Source organism: Salvia splendens, chromosome 8, assembly GCF_004379255.2.
Source record: "Salvia splendens isolate huo1 chromosome 8, SspV2, whole genome shotgun sequence".
Taxonomy (NCBI): domain Eukaryota; kingdom Viridiplantae; phylum Streptophyta; class Magnoliopsida; order Lamiales; family Lamiaceae; genus Salvia; species Salvia splendens.
This window is the reverse complement of record NC_056039.1, coordinates 1,241,099-1,262,203: the sequence shown is the minus strand read 5'-3', so window position 1 is coordinate 1,262,203 and position 21,105 is coordinate 1,241,099. Positions and strand designations below refer to the sequence as shown.

The window sequence follows — 21,105 nt, the reverse complement described above, 5'->3', positions numbered from 1 at the left end:
CGTGCGCACACGCGCGCGCCGCCGCCCGCCCGCGACCCGCGCACTGTGCCCCGTGGCCCATGGCCCGTGGCCCGTGCCCCGTGTACCGGGTGCCGGGTGCCTGGTGCCTTGTGCCTTGGATCTTGGATCTTGGCAATTGGTCTTTGGGTGGTCTTTGGGCTGTTCTTTGGAGCTGGTTGTTGAGCGTGGTTCGAGCCCCGCTTGTTCTTTTTAGACCACCCCAAACTCCACGCTATCCCCGACGGGTCCTGGTTCACATCATGGTCCCGCTGGACCCCGACGCACAACGGGAGACAAACGGTCCCCGCTGGACCCCGACGCATAACGGGAGACCAAAGGGCCCCGCTGGACCCTGGCTCACAACGGGAATCAAAAGGTCCCCGCTGGACCCCGACGCATAACGGGAGACAAAAGGTCCCCGATGGACCCCGACGGTCCATGCCATGGTGTATCCCGTCGTGTAGCATGTCCAGGTGCGTCGTGTCTCTTCAGCTCCCAATGGCTAGTGCACCAGTCAGTAACCCCCGGAGGTTACAGTCAAGCCATCATGGCACACATGATGGCTGTTGACTCCATCAATGCTCCTGCTGGTGGACTTGGCCTATAAATAGGCAGTCACTCCATGAATTGCAAACAATGTTTTTAGACACACAACACATTTGCATAGCCCTCTCCCTCTCTCTGCATTGTCTTCCCGTCGAAGCTCTGCCCTCGCCATCATCTAGTTCGCCGGAGCTTGTTCCGTCTGCGGTGCTGCAACGAACAAGACGAAGCCGTTTTATCTTTGGGGACGACACGCCAAACCGAGAGCACTACCGGGGCGTATCTCGTCTTGCGGAAAGAGAACTCCTCGACTCGGCTTACATCTTTACGGTTTATTGTTTCAAATTCTGTTTTGCATTTTCAATTCAATTTATTTTCCGTTTAATTTCTCCGTTCTTCATTGGGTTGTTTTATGCCCGGTTAGTGTATCTCTGTATCACAGTTATTAATCAAATTTCCACAACAATGTTGATGTTATGGAATGAGGAGCACTTCCTATACTACTCTAACAAGAAGAAAAGTCTAACAAAAATTGGTTTGTATGGTAAGATGGATGATGATTCTTTGTGTATTAATTCCATTATTCTCACTCCAAGTTTCCTCTCACTTAAAAGACACTATGGTATGAAGAATGTAATATCATTTTAGTTAGTCCTTTTTTAATCCTCATCACGGACTTGTAATTTACTTATGCTGATTTTTTTTATTTATTTAACTATATTGTTAATGGATTGTTTAGTTAAAGAAACCTTTCTCTTTATTTAGCTTGTATATGGGTTGTAGTTTTGTTTATATATTTATTTTTCTTCATTGTCATTTTAGTTTACACTATATTCCTAATCTTTCCTGTCATTGGGGTTGTAATTTAATTACTGTATTTGTTGTCATTTGGCCATTATTAATTGTGTTGTTCTATATATTATAATATAAATTTATTACCAAAAACGACGTTAAGTTACTGCAATTTGTATTTTGTAAACTTAGTTAGACTAGTTAACTAAGTAATAGTACTTCAAAACACCATCTTGACGCCAAGACTAAGCCTAAATTCAAATAGTATAAGGTTAACTAAGCTAGCTAAGAAGGGGAAGAATTAGAAGCAGCAAAACTTGCAACTTTGAATAGCAACAAAGTTGAGAATCAAGATTCCTCCTCAATTTTGCTATATCAACAAGATTACTATACCAGTTTTCAACTTTTGTCGAATACAAACATGTAAAAGTGATGCCTATTTAGATCAGAATATGAAATGTTACCATATTGCAACTACATCAAGATTACTATACCAGCTTTAAGGCTCTGATTTTGCTATTGTGGAAGCCGTTTTGCTATCTGCTATCGTGTTTCTGCTGTTTACTACGAAGACATAGTTGATCATCGTAGCTTGTTCATTACTGCACTAATCCTGGGCTCTTTTAACATCACTTCGTAGCTGTCGTAGAAATCTAAAATCTCCATGGCAATGCTTTGCACCTGCCAAATATAGCATGGCAGTGAGACAAATCAAAACTTTTTGTAAGAACAAATTTGGTTGGTTTTGATTTTGCAAGTAGCTTGGATTGGATGGCTTACCACCAGTGGCGGACGGAATTCATAACAAGGGGGTACGGTTGTACCCCCAAAATTTTTTTTTTACTACTATTATATATATATATATATATATATATATATAATAAACGTACCCCCATAAAAAAATTTACTACTATTATTATACATATGATTTTGTTAGTGACGTATTTTATACAAAAATTTCCAAAAGATAGCGATGAATATTGAAGGAAGATACATCTGATTTAAGGAAATAAATCAAAATATAAGCTTTGAGAATGAAATCAAATTAAAAAACTAAACCTAGTTCTAAAAAACCTCCATCCTCCCATCGCCAGACTAAGCCTCCAATCCAGCAGCTCTCCACCTTCTCGGCTTCCCGTACGGCGACCAGCAGCAGTAGGAGCAGTCTCTCGCTCCGTCAACGGCGGAAAAATCGATCCAGCCATCCAATATCCTGGTTTGTTTCTTGATTTTTGGAAGACTATTAAATTAGAGAATGGCAATGATAAATTCTGTTCCCAATTCCACCGCCTAATATTTAATATCTTTCTCCAATTTCTATGACTTTGTTAAACATCTTTACTGCAGTGCTGTCATATAGTTAAAACTTTAATTTGATGTTTTGTTTAAATTATTCAGTCTATTCTAATTTCTAAAGAAGACAAAATAGTACTACTAGTATTTATACAATTATACTTAATTAGGAAGTGGATAGTGTCTAGCATCACTTTCGAGAGTTTTCTTTTTAAGTTTTTTAATAATTTTAGTTTTCAGATTTATCATTATCCAGAAATTTGAGTCAATAGCTAATGATTTTATTAAAGTTTTATTAGTAAAAGTATATAACTTTGTATATTTCTAATGTTTTTTTGCAGAAAGTAGTAATGAGAAAACAATCTGATCTTCGAAATATGTTCAAACGAATGAAATCTCATGATAGTTCAACCTTTGAATGATTGTTTGGTGACTTTCATTGAGAAAGAAATGTTCCTACAAGTCTCTGATGATGATATCGTCCATCGCTTTGAATTGAAGAAATGAAGACTCGTAGAAAAATAAATTAGATATTATGTAGTTTTTATTTTATTTTATTTTGAAATACATGAGTTCAAAATTATATAATATTTTAAAATATTATTTTACTGTTGTTTTCTATTTTTCTTGTGTTATGTAATTATATATCATACGAGTCGTACCCCCAGATGAAAAATCCTGGATCCGCCACTGCTTACCACGTTCATGTCAACATGAAGCTCTTCAAACCAAGCCGTGATTTCTTTAAGGTGTACAAATGAGTTAAACCGAAAGGTGGCGATTACATAGTTTCTTCTGTCAAAACCTGAAAATCGCAAGGTGACTAGTAGGATACCGAACATGAGAAGTTTTAGAAATGATTTAGTAGTTTCATGTAAAAATTGGTTACCAATAATATAAACTTACTAGTCAGTGATCGATAAGAATGGAATACATGTAAATAATAGTTGAGAGCTTCCAAGATTTTCATTGTGTATCTCATTGCCGGTTATCACTCAAACAAAGAGCATAACCGAACTTGTTATGCTATAGCTATACCATTTCAGTTTTCCATTAACACAGATAAATATTTTCTACGTCCATAGAAAGCAAAATAAGTGATGTACCAAAGGGCTCAATGCCTATGATAATATGATATGTCACACACAAATTGGAGCTAATAAAGCCAATAAAAAAAAACTACTCCAAGAAACAAGAATAACAGCTAAATCGTGTAGTTACTATAAGAGATTTGTAGTTATGATTTATTTATAAATATGTTAAATGTTTATTTATGTTCTATAAGTACTTACTAAATAACTCCATTTGAAAGGCAGCATCAATATAACATAGTAGTAATGAGTAGTAGTTTATTTTGTATTTGCTAGATGTGTTTACGTTATTGTCCCACGAGTCTAGTGACTAGTAGTAATACAAATATTTTGATATTTAACTTGGTCTCTAACTAAATGGAGTACTAAGTATATTGACATTATAAATGAGAATGTTACTTGAAAAGGTTTAATACATAGTTTTCTAATATGAGTTGGTAAAATTTGAATCAAGTATCTCATAACTCTTGCTTTGCATTATTCAGTAATCTACAACAAACTAGGGCCAAATTGATAAAACAACCAATATTGAGTAGTATAAAATATTACTCCAGATATGGTAACTCATAATTAATTTTAGTAAAAAACATACCTTTTGAAGTGAATGAGACTCTTGTTCAATTGAGTGATGGAATGGATTTGCATGGTGACTCATTGATAGGCGTTTCCTATTACTAGGCCTAGCTAGGCCTACCTTTTCTTCTTTGGTAGTGTATTTTCTTTCCTATGCACATTTATTAAAAAAATGTACTCCTACTACTAATATTTTGAATGCAACAAACTTGAAAGAAATATAGTTACTAGTACCATTAAATACAACTATACAAGGAGTAATTATTAATCAATATCTATATATCATTAATATGATTAGAAGCGATTACAAATCGAAACAAGATTTTGTTGACATCATGTTCATTCAACGCAATTTAACTAAAATTGACTAATGCTGATAAAAGTTTTAATTTTGTGAAATTGAAATTCGATTTATAATTTTAAAGTTTGTCATTGAAGTTTCATTAACTTGTTAAGTAATTTCTCATTGAATAGTTTTAACCAATCCTGGTTGTGTGACGTTTGGAAGATTGTCTAACTAAATTTTTACACTGCTACATCCTTTTGGATAACTTTGAGTTTGGTGACAATTTATAAGTTTCTTACCTTCTATATTCGTATAAATGCTTGACAACTTGTTTTCCAAATTCCAATCTCTATTAATTGGATCATGTACAATTGTGCATTGCTAATTTCTCAACCATTTCTCTCATCGACTGGATAAAAAGGCATCATTATGGAACTAACACAAACTTGATCATTAAATATGTAATCCAATTCATTGAAGTTCGAATAGTCACGAATTAAATAAGAGATATTAAAAAATCGAGGTGAAAAATGGTTGTGGTCGATATAATTGATTCGGGAATCCCCGCCTTTTTTTTAATAAGGGTTTTTCTCATTTTCTTTTTCATTTACAATGGTTTTATAAGAGATTTCTTAAAAATAATGAGCAAAATTCCACTTTTTATGGTCTATTAGGTATACTCCTTATTTTTGATCTTTTTTTATAACCAGCATTTATTTAAGAATTTTTTATTTTGATAAAATTATTTTTAAATTTTAGTGAAATTTAATAGGTTTGCGAGTTCGATCACTGAAGTGAAATGAGGATTGATTAAACGTTAGTGCTAAATTTTAAATAAAGAATACAACTTAAAAATTATAGCCGTTGTGATAGCCGTTGTTAGGGATGTCAATCGGGCCAACCCGTTCGGGTTCGGGTCAACCCGTTCGGGTTGTCGGGCCATTCGGGTACGGGCTATTCGGGTTATGATTTTTTCGGGTTATAAAAGTTCGACCCTAACCCTAACCCTTCGGGTTTCGGGCTAACCCACAGGGTTATTCGGGCTAATGCGTATTTTTAATTTTTTTTTAATATTTTCAAAAAATAATACGTATTTTAAATTTTCTTTAATTATATACATATTTTTAATTAATCATTCAACAATGAAATACATATTTTAAATTTCCTTTAATATTTTTAAAAAAGATTAAGTTATTTAAATTTAAATAACTTATTCATTACATAATTATTTACAAAATATCTATAAATAGTATGTTTATGTTTATGTATTTAAAACATAAATCAACACTTTGTTTCAAAATTCAAACATAAATCAATTCGTAGAAAATTAAATAAAATTTTCATAACGTGAGAGGTGCATCGTAGATGTAACAAAAATATTTTGAATTGTTAAAGAGTGAATTATCAAGATGCTAGCTAATTGGAGTAACTCTAAGTTTTTCTTGAATTATGATTGGTCAAATTTAATTTATTCCAGCTGTAAATAAGTCAAATAATAATTTATCTTTGTTTTAAGAATCATCAAAGTACGCATAATTCAATGAGGAAGAGGCGTCAAAACACTTTGCACTATTATATTGGAGATATACTAAAAGAAAACTTTTATATACGAGTATTTATGAATCCATGAACCACATGATGATTTTTTTCGTGATCTTATATAGTCGGTTGACGTATTTGGATTTTGCATGGTTTTAGAGGGTTGTTTTGGATGATTTTGATTATATTTCTATATTTTGGTATGTTTATATGTTTGTTGAGAAATGATAGAAAATTGATTAGAAAATGTACACAAAATATGTGGATGTGCAGCAGCCTTGTTTGAGTCAATGTTTCTCGCGATTTTGAAGAATGATAAACCTCTAATACATATCATTCTCTTCGTCTTCGAAAGAGCTTCGCGTGGATATATTACACGCCTCAATCGGAGCTTTGTAGAGAAAGTTATGACCGTTACAAAAACTGCTCGCTGTGCAGAAGCCTTCAACCCGACGGGCCAACCCGTAACCCGAACGGGTCAGCCCGCCTAACCCGACAACCCGAATGGGTCAGCCCGAATGGCCCGATTTTAAATTCGGGCTGCGAAATTACAACCCTAACCCTGTATTTTTATCGGGTTATTCGGGCCGGCCCGCGGGTTCGGGTTACATTGACATCCCTAGCCGTTGTTGTATAATAAAGAAACATTGTTACTTTTTACTGCACAGTAAATTTTTCGAAAATTGAGCCGTTGACAGAATGAGAGTGAAAAATCGTGCCGCCTCCATCTACTTTGATGAGTCGGCGAGGGAAGCTCCGCCGGCTCGCCACCAGCCTCCTCCACCGCCATCACCATCGCCGTCCCCATCGCCATCCCCCTCTCCACCGTTGCAGCGCCGCCGCCGCACGTTTCCGACGCCTGCAGCAGCCGGCGCCTCAAGCAGCCTCCCTCACGCTTCTCCACCGCTTGGAGTCGCCGGCCTGCTCACAATCTCCTCTGCGCCGCCGGCTCGCCACCAGCCACCGCCATTCCCCTCACCACCGTTGCAGCGCCACCGCCGCCCGTTTCCGCCGCCTCACGCTCCCTCCTCCTCCTCAAGGGCATCCCCCTCTGCTCCACCGCCTGGAGTCGCCGGCCGGCTCACAATCTCCTCTGCGCCGCCGCCGCCTCCCGTTTCCGCCGCCTGCATCAGCCGGCGCCTCAAGCAGCCGCCCTCACGGTCCCTCCTCCTCAAGGGCATCCCCGTATGCTCCACCGTCTGGAGTCGCCGGCCGGCTCACAATCTCCTCAAGGAGGAGGCCTCCCTCCTCCCCACCACCAAGAGGCGGCGGCCGACTGACATTTTCGCCATCATCCTCTAAAGCAGCAGCAGAGGGGAAGGGGAAAGGAAGGCAGGTTGAGAGTCCACCTTCACTCCCCTGTTCGTCTGCATCTCCTCTGCTACGCCGCCTCCCGTTTCCGCCGCCTGGCCCCTCAATCAGCCGCCCTCACGCTCCCTCATCCTCAAGGGCATCCCCTCTTCTGCAGTGCCTCGGCTCACAATCTCCTCTGCATCGGCTGGTGTCGCCGGCCGCAGGAGGCTCACAATCTCCTCTGCGCCCTCCTACCCACCTCCAAGAGGCCGCCGCCGGCTGACATTTTCGGGTGCGCCGCCATCAGCAGGGGATAGGGGTTTGTTGAAGATGCAGAAAGAGGAAGTCAAGGGGAAGGGGAAAGGGAGGCAGGTTGAGAGTCCACCTTCATTCCCCTGTTCCCTTCACCTGCTGAGTGATGAGATGGAGACGAAAAGGAAAGAGGAGCTTGAGCTTTTATTCAGAGGCAAAGAAATGAGCTTACTCTACGAAGGCCTTTGTCAGTCCGGCAAGGTTCTTAGGCTAGATACAAGATCCGTTTCTCTGCTGATGATACTGCTCAACAAAGAAGAAAAGGTTGAGGCTGCTACCAAGGGATTGGTTGTGCAAGCCTATGCTTGCCGGAAGAGTAAGATCCACTCTGTTATCATTTCCATAACGGATCAGCTTACAGTCTTTGGAGGAGAAGGATGGAATGATCTGATGTATGTCAATGATACTGAGGAAATGATGCATCTTCGCATATTTGGTGGCAGAGAAGATTCACACCTCAAGCTGGGGGTCTTCAGATTTAGATCTACTTAGCATGGGAGTCTCCAACATCTATTTGGATGACAAATTCTTTGATGTAAAATGTGAATAAATAAAGATTGTTTTTACTCCTGTTTCTTGACTTTATTATTATTGTTGGTGATTTAATTGGGAGGGTGGTGTTGATGCTTATTTTGCCTTATGTTATTCATTTTGGATTCAACCAGGAGCTCAATGCTAACTGGCCTACTAGAGGCTGACCTCAACTCAGTAATAGTAATGATCAAGGCTCTCTCAAAGATGATTTTCGTATTACCACTTGGAGGCTTATGAAATCAGGTAGTCAGAGCATTGTTTACTTCTTACACTCCTCTGTTTCTTAGTTTAGGTGTGTCACTTTAATCTTCTTCTATCTTAAGGGGTTAGGTATTTCATGTATTGGTATGAAATACTAACTACTTCCCATTAACAACTCAGATTGTATGTAATCAAGATCATGAACATATATTGTACATGTTGATGCTACCTTAAATTTTGCAATGAAACTAACAATTCTCTGACAAGAGTTGATAAACAATGATGATGTTACAGCAAAATGATGCATCTTTTCCTTGCGGAATCTGCCCTAATAGGGGCGCTTATATACCAAGAACCGAATAAACTCTTTAGCCTTAAGCCAAAATATATGTATTTATATAAGAAAAAGAAGAAAAAAAAGTGGCAAAGCAGGTGATCAGTGGAGGGTTATGTTATGGTGCTAACATATCATCTTCATATGCCAAAGGACCACTTCGTCCTTGCTCCTCGCCCTCCCATTCGTTGTCTAGAAGCTTCCTCCATGGCCCAGTCCGACGACGTCTCTAGCTTTCTGGCGATTCATAGGTTCGAATCAGAGGCGTGTGTTATGTAGTGAGTGGCGTGAGGTCTCAAAGAATTCAGGAAAAACTTACTCTTGTTGGTAATGGCAGAGTGCGTCCTGCTTTTCCTCCTCTGATAGTTCAAAGTTGGGCTCTCTTCCGCACATGAATGCGTCCCAGCACCTTTTTCAGAGGAGAATGAAACGTCGAGCAATATTTGCCGCACAAATGTGCCCAAATATGGTGGTTTATATACTTAGGAGTTGAATGTGTTTCAGAGGGTTTCTAACTTGAGGAAGTGCGCGACTGCCTAAAACGAGCATGGAGTTAAACCCTTTATCTGTGATCCATCGACTAAGGGAAGAGAGATGTGTACTGTACCTGTCATAAAGTCGAGCAGCCTCTTCCTGAGAGCCTACAGTTCCTTAATGGATCTGTTTCTTGTCAACTCTAATGGCAGCTTGCCATTTCAAATTCTTGAAATAGACAATTCTCATGATGCATGGTTCTTGGTTTTCGTCGTGCTTCCTTCTGTACCTCTTTCTTCATTTAACCTCTGCTAGCATGAAATCAGTAAGCAACAAAGAATCAAAGAAACTCACTGCTGAATCAGTCAGAACAACATACTATAAACTCTATCAATGGGGGGTTAGGAGCTAACATATCATCTTCAGAAGCCGATGGACCACTGCGTCCTTGCTCCTCGCCCTCCCAGTCGTTGTCTAGAAGCTTCCTCCGCGGCCCAGTCCCGCCATGTCTGTAGTTTTCTGGCGATTCATGGGTTCGAATCAGAGGCGTGTATCATGTAGTGAGTGGCGTGAGGTCTCAAAGAATTCGGGAAAAACTTACTCTTGTTGGTGATGGCTAAGAATTCATCCCAGTTGAATTTCCCGAGCTCCTGCTTTTCCTCCTCGGACAGTTCAAAGTTGGGCTCTCTTCCGCACATGAATGCGGCCCTGCACATTTTTAGAGTCGAATGAAATGTAGAGCAATATTGCCACTCCGTCAACCAAATATGGTATATATACACATGAGTTTAATGTGTCATCTTTGCTCATCAATCTAACTTGAGAAAGTACACTGACTACCTTAAACGAGCATGAGATTGGACCGTTTCTCAAAGGTTTAACGACCAAGAGAAATCAAGTTGATACAAGAATCATAATGGAGAGATTAGGACTGATGCTGTTGGGATGATGGAGACGGAGGGGAGATAGATGTTTATGATACCTGTCATAAAGTCGAACGGCCTCTTCCTGGGAGCCTACAGTTCCTAAATGCATCTGTTTCTTGTCAACTTTAATGGCAGCTTGCCATTTCAAATTCTTGAAATAGACTCCTCTCGTGATGCATGGTTCTTGGTTTTCTACGTGCTTCCTTCTGTGTCTCTTTCTTCGTTTCACCTCAGCTAGAATGAAACCAGTGAGCAAGAAAGAATCGAAGAAACTGAATACTGAATCAGTTGAACATATTAGGGTGAACTCATCAGAAATACAAAGTTCAGATTGAGTAGACATATATTACTATTGATCTTTAAAGCAACAAAGTCAAGGAGCTTTGCTGCTACATTTGATACGGCATGGATATACGACGAGACCAGCTCAATACTGAATCAGTTGAACAAATTTGGGTGAATTCATCACAAAGGCAAAGTTCAAATTGAGTGGACTTATGTTACTATAGATCTTCAAATCAACAAAGTTCAAGGAGCTTTGCTGCTACATTTGGTTAGATGTGTATATACGTGATAGCCATTATAATGCGTGGCTCGGTCATAATTTGAGATAATTTCGTCTTTTTCTGGAGCTACTCCTATTCACTATGGGCTATAAACAGACCGATGAAAAACATAAGAGGAAATTAAGCACATTTTTTAGAGTAGAATGAAACGTCGAGCAATATTGCCACACAAATGTTCCCGAATATGGTTTATATGCTCACGAGTTGAATGTATTTTAGAGGGTTTTCAACTTGAGAAAGTGCACGACTGCCTAAAACGAGCATGAAGTTAAACCCTTTATCTCTGATCCATCGACTAAGGGAAGAGAGATGTTTATAATACCTGTCATAAAGTCGAGCAGCCTCTTCTTGAGAGCCCACAGTTCCTAAATGGATCTGTTTCTTGTCAACTTTAATTGCAGCTTGCCATTTCAATTTCTTGAAATAAACACCTCTCATGATGCATGGTTCTTGGTTTTTGACATGCATCCTTCTGTGTCTCTTTCTTCGTTTAACCTCTGCTAGAATAAAACCAGTAAGCAAGAATGAATCATAGAAACTCCCTACTAAATCACTCCAACATATTTGGATGAATTAATTAGAAAAGCAAAATCTACAGCTGTATTAAATAGCTACAAAATGAAAATAGACCAGGACAAAGGCTGAAGTGATGCACTCGAAGCAGCAGATATGTTTGATGAACCTGGGCCCGTTTCCAAACTGGTTCCTGGACAATAATAGAAATCGATGTCAACAAATATACATAAGAATGAATTTGCAACGACAAAAACAATGAGATAATCGAGAATTTATATTCCAGCATTTATCCATCAACTTTAAACACAACTTGTTAGCTACTCATATTCTCTATTCAGATGTTTAAAGAAGACTGAATCAATATTAACAGCGATGCCAACGACAAGGGCAGAGTTACAAGAAACATTCAAAAGTGTTGACATGCGAAAATTTGATGGAGTTAAATGAGTAAAACAATCATCTATATGTGATACATTATTTAGTGGAGTAGATGATATAATATGAAGATTAGAACAACCCTCTATCTGTACATGATGATTATTTAGTAAAGCCAATCAACTAACAATGTAAAAGACGAGCATTGAGGGCCACACGAACATAATCAAATATGCAAAATTACCATGAATGAACGAGAATTAGAAATAGTTAATCATTCATGATTACATGAAATAGGCATGCATTGATGGCTGATTACAAGCATACAAAGAACAACATCTAACAGAAATTGGAAATACCAAAGCACAATCCTAAGAGCTTGCGTCTACGAAGGTTCACCATGGCAGGTCCTACAAGACGAGCAAAAAGTTAGTTGATGGCCTCATCTTACACAAGAACAATCAAGAGTTGTTACATTAATGCAATAATAGTCTACTAACGTGTGTATAGCTCAAAATGCCAGCATAAAGAATTTTCACACCAGATATCTCAACATAATGTGTAGCACCTCAGATCTCACACCCGAAACCAAAAGTCATTAACATAAATACACAAACAATTCCGCGAAATTCTTGAACTAAGAGGCAAGTTACTGACTCCCATTCCAAAATACAGAGCATGCCTATATTCTGCACCCAAGTTTTTGACATCACATTACTTTGAGCACATAAATATCCAAGAAACTAAATATCAAACACATACACTTTGGCCATAACACTTCAACTCTCACCCCAAGTAATCAGCCACATCCTCAAAGCCATCACAAACAAGAAACATAGAAATTTGGAACATCTATCTGAACAAAGACACATCCTCCATAAACATCCCATTTTAAGAAAAATACAAGCTAAAAGCTTTAAGAATCTTCTCAAACAAAAAAGCCAAAGGTGACCAAGAAAAAATCAAGAACCCTAGCCAATTCTACCCAAAAGATTAAAAAAGGTGGTGAGAAATAAACACCCAACATATCTGAATTTTCCCTAAAAATAGACCAGCACCCAATACCACCCACCCATCACCCTAAACAGAAATATAATTTAATCGAATCTACATAATTACCCAAAAAAATACAAACTTTAAACTCCCACAACCCACAAATCGAGAAGCTAAACCCACAACAGAACAGGTTTGGAAAAAAAACACAAACTTGTCATCATCCAAAATAAGCCAATACCAAAGCCCATGTGACAATTAGTGCAAGACTCCAGGCAAAACAGTTTGGAAACATAAACATAGCTCAAAACGCCAGCATCGTGCATTTTTCACACCCGAAAGTCCTAAACCAAACAACTCAACGAAATTCTTCAACTCAGACGCAAGTTACTTTTTCTCAGCTCACATTTAGAGATTTTTCTCACCTAGTTTTGATCGAAAACCGTAACTTGTTTTGGGAATGTTGTTTTATGTATGTCGGGTCGGATCTGCACCGGTTCCGGGTCGGAGGGTACACGCGTGTATAAATATAATCATAGTAGGAAATACTAATATCGTTGTTTCATTATTTTTGGCCGCCGCTCTGTCTCTCTCCCAAATTCAAGTTTAGTACTCTCTCTCTCCCAAATTCAGGTCCTCTCTCTACCAGTTTCAAGCTCTCTCTCTTGGCCGCCTGCTCGCCCAAGGTAATCTCCTCTCATTTATAGCTTATCTACCGTACACTTATCTCCAAGATCCAATTTTTATGACTTCTGGTTTTGAATTATAGAAAAGCTTAATTGTTACTACTACTATTTAAATTAGGAATAAGGTTTTTTAGTCAGAATTCTGGGTGCCCCACTCCCAATCTCTCTGTGTTTTTATGTTAAACTTTTTGTGAGCAATATTAATTCTATGATAAAATTAACATAATTATATTGGGCGATTAGGAATCTCTTTGTGAAATCATAAGTCCTGCAATTCATAAATCATAAATCCTATTTATATAAGGCAAGTCATAAAATCTTATAAATAGAACACCATTCCATAGGAGAGCCCAAATTCGAGGTGGTGTGAATTTGGTGTAGAGAATAAACAGACAGTCAAAATATGCTAGAGAGATAATATAGAGAGGTGGTGTTAATTTGCTGGAGAGAAGTGATGTGCAGTTTTATACAGAAATAAACAATTTCATGTGTAGTATTACAACTATAATTCATGGAAAAAGTAAATTGTAGTATGCTTTTATTTTTTTGGTGTGTAATCTCTGGCATGCTTATTATTCTTTAGGTTCAAAGTTAGAATATGATCTCCAAAGACTCAATCCATCAAAGAATGAAGCAAGATTTCTTTAAATACCTACCATCATAGATCCTCACCGATATCTTGTTGAGACTCCCTCTCGAATACATTGCAACTTGCAAATGCGTTTGCAAACCGTGGCTCAATCTCATTGATAGTAACTATTTTTTCAAGTCCCATTTTTCTAAATCCCCTCCTACCCTAGTAGTCTCGATACCTGATACTAATTCAAATTGGTTCAATGTTTTCGAATTGGAAGAGAAGCCCAAGCGCAAGCCGAATCCAATCACAAAGTTTGATTTCCCCCAAGCGACAACAATACAAGGTTCTTCCAATGGTTTGCTTCTTCTGAAAAATCCTTTTCGTGATCATCTTTATGTATGTAATCCTATCACCCGTGAATTTGTTGAGCTTCGTGGCCGTCTTACTCGCCCTCGAGAAGATTGTTATGGAATTGGAGTGAGCAAAATTAGCGGACAACATAAGGTTGTATACCTTAACCCTAACTACGACGGATGTCATGTATACACTCTTGAATCGGGATCTTCGTGGAGACGCGTTAAAGGTGTTATCCCCTCGTTTGATTGTTGTTACAGCTCCGTTGCTGCATTTGTTAGTGGTAATCTCCACTGGTTTGTTTCAAATGGAAGCGAGACTCCTTATATTTGCTGCTTTGATCTTGAGAAAGAATGTTTTAGCACATTCTCTCCCCCACTTGAATGTCTCTAGAGAACTATCTTTCTCCATGGAATGTTGTATACTTTGGGGGATTGTCTGTGTTTTTGTGATGATGAACCAAAATATGAATGTGACAATGATCATGTGATCTGGTTATTGAAGGAATATGAAGAAGTCGAGAAATGTTGGTGCAAGGTACATGTCTACATTAGGAAACCACCTCTTTTACGGGTCCTCATCAAACATCCTTATTATGGTCATGGTTTACACAAACGTCTTCAGCCTATCAATGTTTACGAGAATGGAGACATGTTGACGTTATGGAATGAGGAGCACTTTCTATACTACTCTAACAAGAAGAAAAGTCTTACAAAAATTGGTTTGTTTGGTAAGATGGATGATGATTCTTTGTGTATTAATTCCATTCTTCTCACTCCAAGTTTTCTCTCACTCAAAAGACACTGTCGTATGAAGAATGTAATTTCATTTTAGTTTGTCACAAGACTTGTAATTGACTTGTGCTGACCTTTTTATTTATTGAACTATTATTAATGGATTGTTTAGCTAAAGAAACCATTTTCTTTATTTTGTTTACATAAGGGTTGTAATTTTGTTTATATATTTATTTTGCTTCATTCTCGGTTTAGTTTATACGGAGTACTATATTTCTAATATTTCTTTTCATTGGGGTTGTAATTTAAATATTTGTTTTCATTTGGCCATTATTAATTGTGTTGGTCTATATAAATTAATTACCAAAAATAACGTTAAATTACTGCAATTGGTATTTTATTACAAACTAAAATTCTCACCAAAAATTTTCTAAAATAAATGGTTAAATTTTTTCCAACATACTCTTCTTTAAGATTATTATTGTGTAGCAATAGGATTTTCATTTTCAAACTTACTAAACTTATATTTGTTGTGGAAAAGTGTCTGTCAAAATTAAAATGTTACGATGTTGAAAGTTTTAATTTTCATTTAACTTATATTTGTTCCCAACATCTTACAAAACTGCCACAAAGTTTTGTAATAAGTATTTATTGTATTAAATAGAAGTTGGGTCTGAAATCATCATAATCCATCTTTTCTTTCTGTAAATCTGATTAGCACCTAAACTATATACATGCTTGAATAAATTAAAGCATACAGACCATTTCATATTTTATCAACTACTCCTATATAGAGACAGAGTGTTAAAGAAAATTTGTGGAGTATGAAATAGAGACAAATACGTAAATACTTTGTTTTCATCATATTCATAATCATAAATCATAATCTGGTGATGTTCACTTACACTGTATGTTGCATCATTATTGATAATATGTTGACAATCAAGAACTAGAACACAGAGAGAATTGAAGCTAGGGTTGAGAACTCGAACTAAAGAACAAATTGAATCGAGAGAGATTGAACACTTAGAATATTTTCAGGAACAATAGGATTGCATTACTCAAACCCAAACGAGATACAAAGATGAGTATATACACTACTGAACTGAGAGATAACAAACTCTCAAAAAACTACTTTTGAAATAGATGAGAATGAGGAGAAAGAAGACGATCCCATTTTCGTTCTAACCGATGAATGGAGGAAAATGGAAGCTAGGTCTTTCACTATTACCTTATTCTTCACAGTTTAGTGCTACTTGACCCTTAAATATCGAAATCTTGCAGCGAAGAAGCAAGCTAAGAAGGGGAAGAAGTAGAAACTCAGTGCATTTTTGGAAAGCAACAAAGTTTCTGAAGCTCAGTTAACAGAGATGATGATGATGAATCAAGATTCATTTTCAATCTTGCTACATCAAATGATTAATTGTCTTTATTCAAGCTTTCTCTCTTGCCCTCCCGTCCAAGGTAAACAATCTCCTCTCGTTTATTACCTTATCTACCGTACACTTATTTCCAAGATCCAATTTTTATGACAATTAATGACTTCTGGTTTCTGGTTTTTGCTTAATACTTATTTAAATTAGGAGAGTCATAAATCTTATAAATAGATACCAGAAATTCGAAGGTGGTGTGAAGTTGCTGTAGAGAAGAAAGAGAGAGTTGGTGTGAATTTGCTGGAGAGTTAGAAAGAAAGAAAGAAAGAGACAAGTGGTGTGCAGTGTAAACGTGTATACTGTATGCTTTTTTTGGTTTGTAATCTATATAGTCTCTGATATTAGTAACATTACAACACCATGTTAGTTTTTTGCAATCTATAGTTTATTCTTTAGGTTCAAAGTGAACTCCATAGACCCAGTCCATCCAACAACGAAGCAAAATTTGTTTACATAGAAATCTTCACCGATCCTGTTGAGAATACCTTTTGAAAACATTGCAACTTGCAAAATAGCTCGTTCATTTTCACACCAGATATCTCAGATCTCACACCCGAAACCACATAAATACACAAACAACTCCACGAAATTCAGACCAACACCCTAAACACAAAAAGAATTTCATCAAATATAACATAATTACCCAAAAATTCCCCAAGTTAACCCCAACAACCTACCACTTTTCATGGAGGTAAGAAAAGGATAAGGCCCAACAAAAAAAATACAAGCTTTAAACTCAAACTTGTCATCATCCAAAGCCCATGTAACAAAAAGCTATTAGTGCAAGATTCCAAGTCAAGCAGTGCAGACAAGAAGACGTTGTGGGCAGTTATTGAACCTTGAAGAAGCAAAGGTGAAAGTGCGGGGAAACCCCTCTCATGATGCATGGTTCTAGGTTTTCGACGTGCTTCCTTCTATGTCTCTTTCTCATCTGAAAACCAATTGAGTAGACAATATGTTACTACTATAGATCTTCAAAGCGACAAATTTCAAGGAGCTTTGCTGCTACATTTGATACAACATGTGACTCAGTCATATTTTGAGGCCATTTCATCTTTTCTGGAGCTACTCCTACTCACCTTGGGTTATGAATGACAAACATATGAGAAAATTAAGCATGTTCGGTTACTTTTTTTTTTCAACGTTTGGCTTTTAGAGGATTGAAACCACGGATGAAGGTATGCTGTTGATTTGAGAATATAATACAATTAAGATGGCAACCACATTTAAAATGACAACATACCGCCAATGATGACGAGCAGATTCAAATCTCTCTCAATTCATCTCTATTTGTGCTCTACCAATCGATAGGGAAGATAAACCCTATCACACGCGAACATAATCAAATATGCAAAATTACCATGAACAACGAATCAGAAATAATTAATCGTTCATGAGTACATGAAATAGGCATGCATTTATGGTTGAATACAAGCATACAAAGAACATCATCTGACAGAAATAGGAAAAATACCAGAGCACAAACAATCCTAAGATCAAAGTTAGTCAACTAACATAAATACACAAACAACTCAACGAAATTCTTCAACTCAGAGCAAGTTACTTTTAGAGATTTTTCTCACCGAAAAAGCATAACTTGTTTATGGGAATGTTGTTTTATATATGTCGGGTCGGATCTGCACCGGTTCCGGGTCGGAGGGTCCGCGCGTGTATAAAATTTGTAATCAAGGAAATCTCCTCTCCTTTATAAGTTAGTAATAACCTTATCTAGCCTACACTTATTTCCAAGATTCAATTTTTATGACAATTTAGTTCTGGTTTCTGATTTTGAATTATAGAAAAGTTTAATAGTTTATTTAAATTAGGTATAAGATTTTTTGGTCAGAATTCTGGATGCCCATTCCCAATCTCTGTGTGTTTTTCTGTGAGCAATATTAAATCTATAATAAAATTAACTTAATTAAATTGGGCGATTAGCCTATTTACATGAGTATAAGGCAAGTCATGAATCTTATAAATAGGACACGATTTCATAGGATAGGAGAGCCCAAATTTGAGGTGGTGTGAATTTGGTGTAGAGAATAAACAGACAGTCGAAATTTGCTGGAGAGAAGTGGTGTGTAGTTTAATCACGGTAAAGTTTTATTACGAAAGAAACAATTTCATGTGTTGTCTTACAACTATAATTCATGGAAGAGTAAACTGTGTGCTTTTAATCTATGGCATGCTTATCTGTATAGTCTCTGATTTTTTTTAATACTTGCAAGACTCTTAGTTTTTTGTAATCTAGGCTTATGTATAGTTTATTCTTTAGTTCAAAGTTAGAATATGATCTCCAAAGACTCAATCCATCAAAGAATGAAGCAAGATTTCTTTAAATACCTACCATCAGAGATCCTCACCGATATCTTGTTGAGACTCCCTCTCGAATACATTGCAACTTGCAAATGCGTTTGCAAACCGTGGCTCAATCTCATTGATAGTAACTATTTTTTCAAGTCCCATTTTTCTAAATCCCCTCCTACCCTAGTAGTCTCGATACCTGATACTAATTCAAATTGGTTCAATCTTTTCAAATTGGAAGAGAAGCCCAAGCGCAAGCCGAATCCAATCACAAAGTTTGATTTCCCCCAAGCAACAACAATACAAGGTTCTTCCAATGGTTTGCTTCTTCTGAAAAATCCTTTTCGTGATCATCTTTATGTATGTAATCCTATCACCCGTGAATTTGTTGAGCTTCGTGGCCATCTTACTCGCCCTCGAGAAGATTGTTATGGAATTGGAGTGAGCAAAATTAGCAGACAACATAAGGTTGTATATCTTAACCCTAACTACGACGGATGCCATGTATACACTCTTGGATCGGGATCTTCGTGGAGACGCGTTAAAGGTGTTATCCCCTCGTTTGATCGTTGTTACAACTCCGTTGCTGCATTTGTTAGTGGCAATCTCCACTGGTTTGTTTCAAATGGAAGCGAGACTCCTTATATTTGCTGCTTTGATCTTGAGAAAGAATGTTTTAGCACATTCTCTCCCCCGCTTGAATGTCTCAAGAGAACTATCTTTCTCCATGGAATGTTGTATACTTTGGGGGATTGTCTGTGTTTTTGTGATGACGAACCAAAATATGAATGTGACAATGATCATGTGATCTGGCTATTGAAGGAATATGAAGAAGTCGAGAAATGTTGGTGCAAGGTACATGTCTACATTAGGCAACCACCTCTTTTACGGGTCCTCATCAAACATCCTTATTATGGTCATGGTTTACATAAACGTCTTCAGCCTATTAATGTTTACGAGAATGGAGACATGTTGACGTTATGGAATGAGGAGCACTTCCTATACTACTCTAACAAGAAGAAAAGTCTTACAAAAATTGGTTTGTTTGGTAAGATGGATGATGATTCTTTGTGTATTAATTCCATTATTCTCACTCCAAGTTTCCTCTCACTCAAAAGACACTATGGTATGAAGAATGTAATATCATTTTAGTTTGTCCTTTTTTAAATCCTCATTGTAATTTACTTATGCTGACTTTTTTATTTATTTAATTATTATTAATATATTGTTTAGTTAAAAAACCATTTTCTTTATTTAGTTTATATAAGGGTTGTAGCTTTGTTTATATATTTATTTTTCTTCATTGTCATTTTAGTTTACACTATATCCTAATCTTTCTGTCATTGGGGTTGTAATTTAATTACTGTATTTGTTTTCATTTGTCCATTAATAATTGTGGTGGTCTGTATATTATAAATTTATTACCAAAACTGGCGTTAAGTTACTGCTATTTGTATTTTGTAAACTTAGTTAGACTAGTTAACTCGTAGTAAGTAATACTTCAAAACACTATCTTGACGCCAAGACTAAGCCTAAATTCAAATTTGAGGCTAATGGTTACCAAGCAATGATAGATGTATCAAATGGGTCAGTAGATAATATTTTAAAATGAGTTTATTAGACATGATACATTATACAGTACTTTAAATGGTGTTGTGTACTAAATGGGCTTTCATTAGTGCCACTAAAAAGGTTTTCTATTCTAATTAGTGTGACCTATTATTATGTTTGAGGCCCATAGCTATAGCTTATATAGAGCTATGCAGCCAAAATCTGTTGCTGCTACATTTACACTCTATTAATAATTAGACTAAATTAAATAAAATGTCTCTGACGTTTTTATTTGTTTCACTTCAGACCACTGACTTAAAAAAATATCGTCATAAGTCTCTGGCCTTTAACATAATCACATATCAGGTTTTTTCGGACTAAAAGGCCCTTCAGCCCTAAAAGGGCATTATGGGCATATCACACGGACTTCTGCAGTGGCGATTTGACGGCTGTGCGTCAGCGGCTGCCACCTATACCAGACTCCATTTGTGATGTAACAAATACATTTCAAAAATTTCACTTTGCAGTCGTGTCCCATCTTCTTTTTTATTTATAACATTGTATTTTAATTAATTAAAACAACATACTCCTAGAAAATATGGTCAATAAATATAAGAATCATCCAATGTAGTTTTTGAAGTATGAGGTAGTTTTAATATCACCAATTAATTTGGATATATTCTTCAATATTTAAAAAAGGACATGGGTATGGTATTTATACGAATTAATATGGTTTTTATAGTCCAGGTACGTAACAATCCATTTCTAGTAATTTTTAATGTTTTCCCCACATATTAATGAACATTTACTTACTGTTTAAATGAC

The 21,105-nt window shown here is 37.0% G+C and overlaps 2 protein-coding genes and 1 long non-coding RNA gene across 4 annotated transcripts; 2 read left to right on the top strand and 1 right to left on the bottom strand.

The window, feature by feature from the left end:
• Positions 1–8,665: 8,665 nt before the first annotated feature.
• LOC121744641 (ethylene-responsive transcription factor-like protein At4g13040) lies at positions 8,666–13,014 on the bottom strand. Of its 2 annotated transcripts, XM_042138239.1 has the most exons (8): positions 12,883–13,014; positions 12,008–12,058; positions 11,080–11,254; positions 9,867–9,973; positions 9,679–9,784; positions 9,399–9,573; positions 9,111–9,327; positions 8,666–9,028 (listed from the first exon to the last, which is right to left on the bottom strand). In XM_042138239.1, the coding sequence occupies exons 1-6, from the start codon at positions 12,965–12,967 to the stop codon at positions 9,567–9,569; spliced, it is 531 nt and encodes a 176-aa protein (XP_041994173.1). In that variant the 5' UTR covers positions 12,968–13,014; the 3' UTR covers positions 8,666–9,028; positions 9,111–9,327; positions 9,399–9,566. The 2 variants fall into 2 exon arrangements, with proteins under 2 accessions (XP_041994173.1, XP_041994172.1); XM_042138238.1 differs by lacking the exons at positions 12,008–12,058; positions 12,883–13,014 and adding an exon at positions 10,248–10,425.
• Positions 13,015–13,197: 183 nt separating this feature from the next.
• On the top strand, positions 13,198–15,169 carry LOC121744642. The gene is made up of 2 exons (XR_006038647.1): positions 13,198–13,327; positions 13,911–15,169. It is a non-coding gene; the product is annotated as an uncharacterized LOC121744642 (long non-coding RNA).
• Positions 15,170–18,744: 3,575 nt separating this feature from the next.
• On the top strand, positions 18,745–19,881 carry LOC121744605 (F-box protein At5g65850-like). The gene has a single exon (XM_042138200.1). The coding sequence runs from the start codon at positions 18,745–18,747 to the stop codon at positions 19,879–19,881; it is 1,137 nt and encodes a 378-aa protein (XP_041994134.1).
• Positions 19,882–21,105: the final 1,224 nt, after the last annotated feature.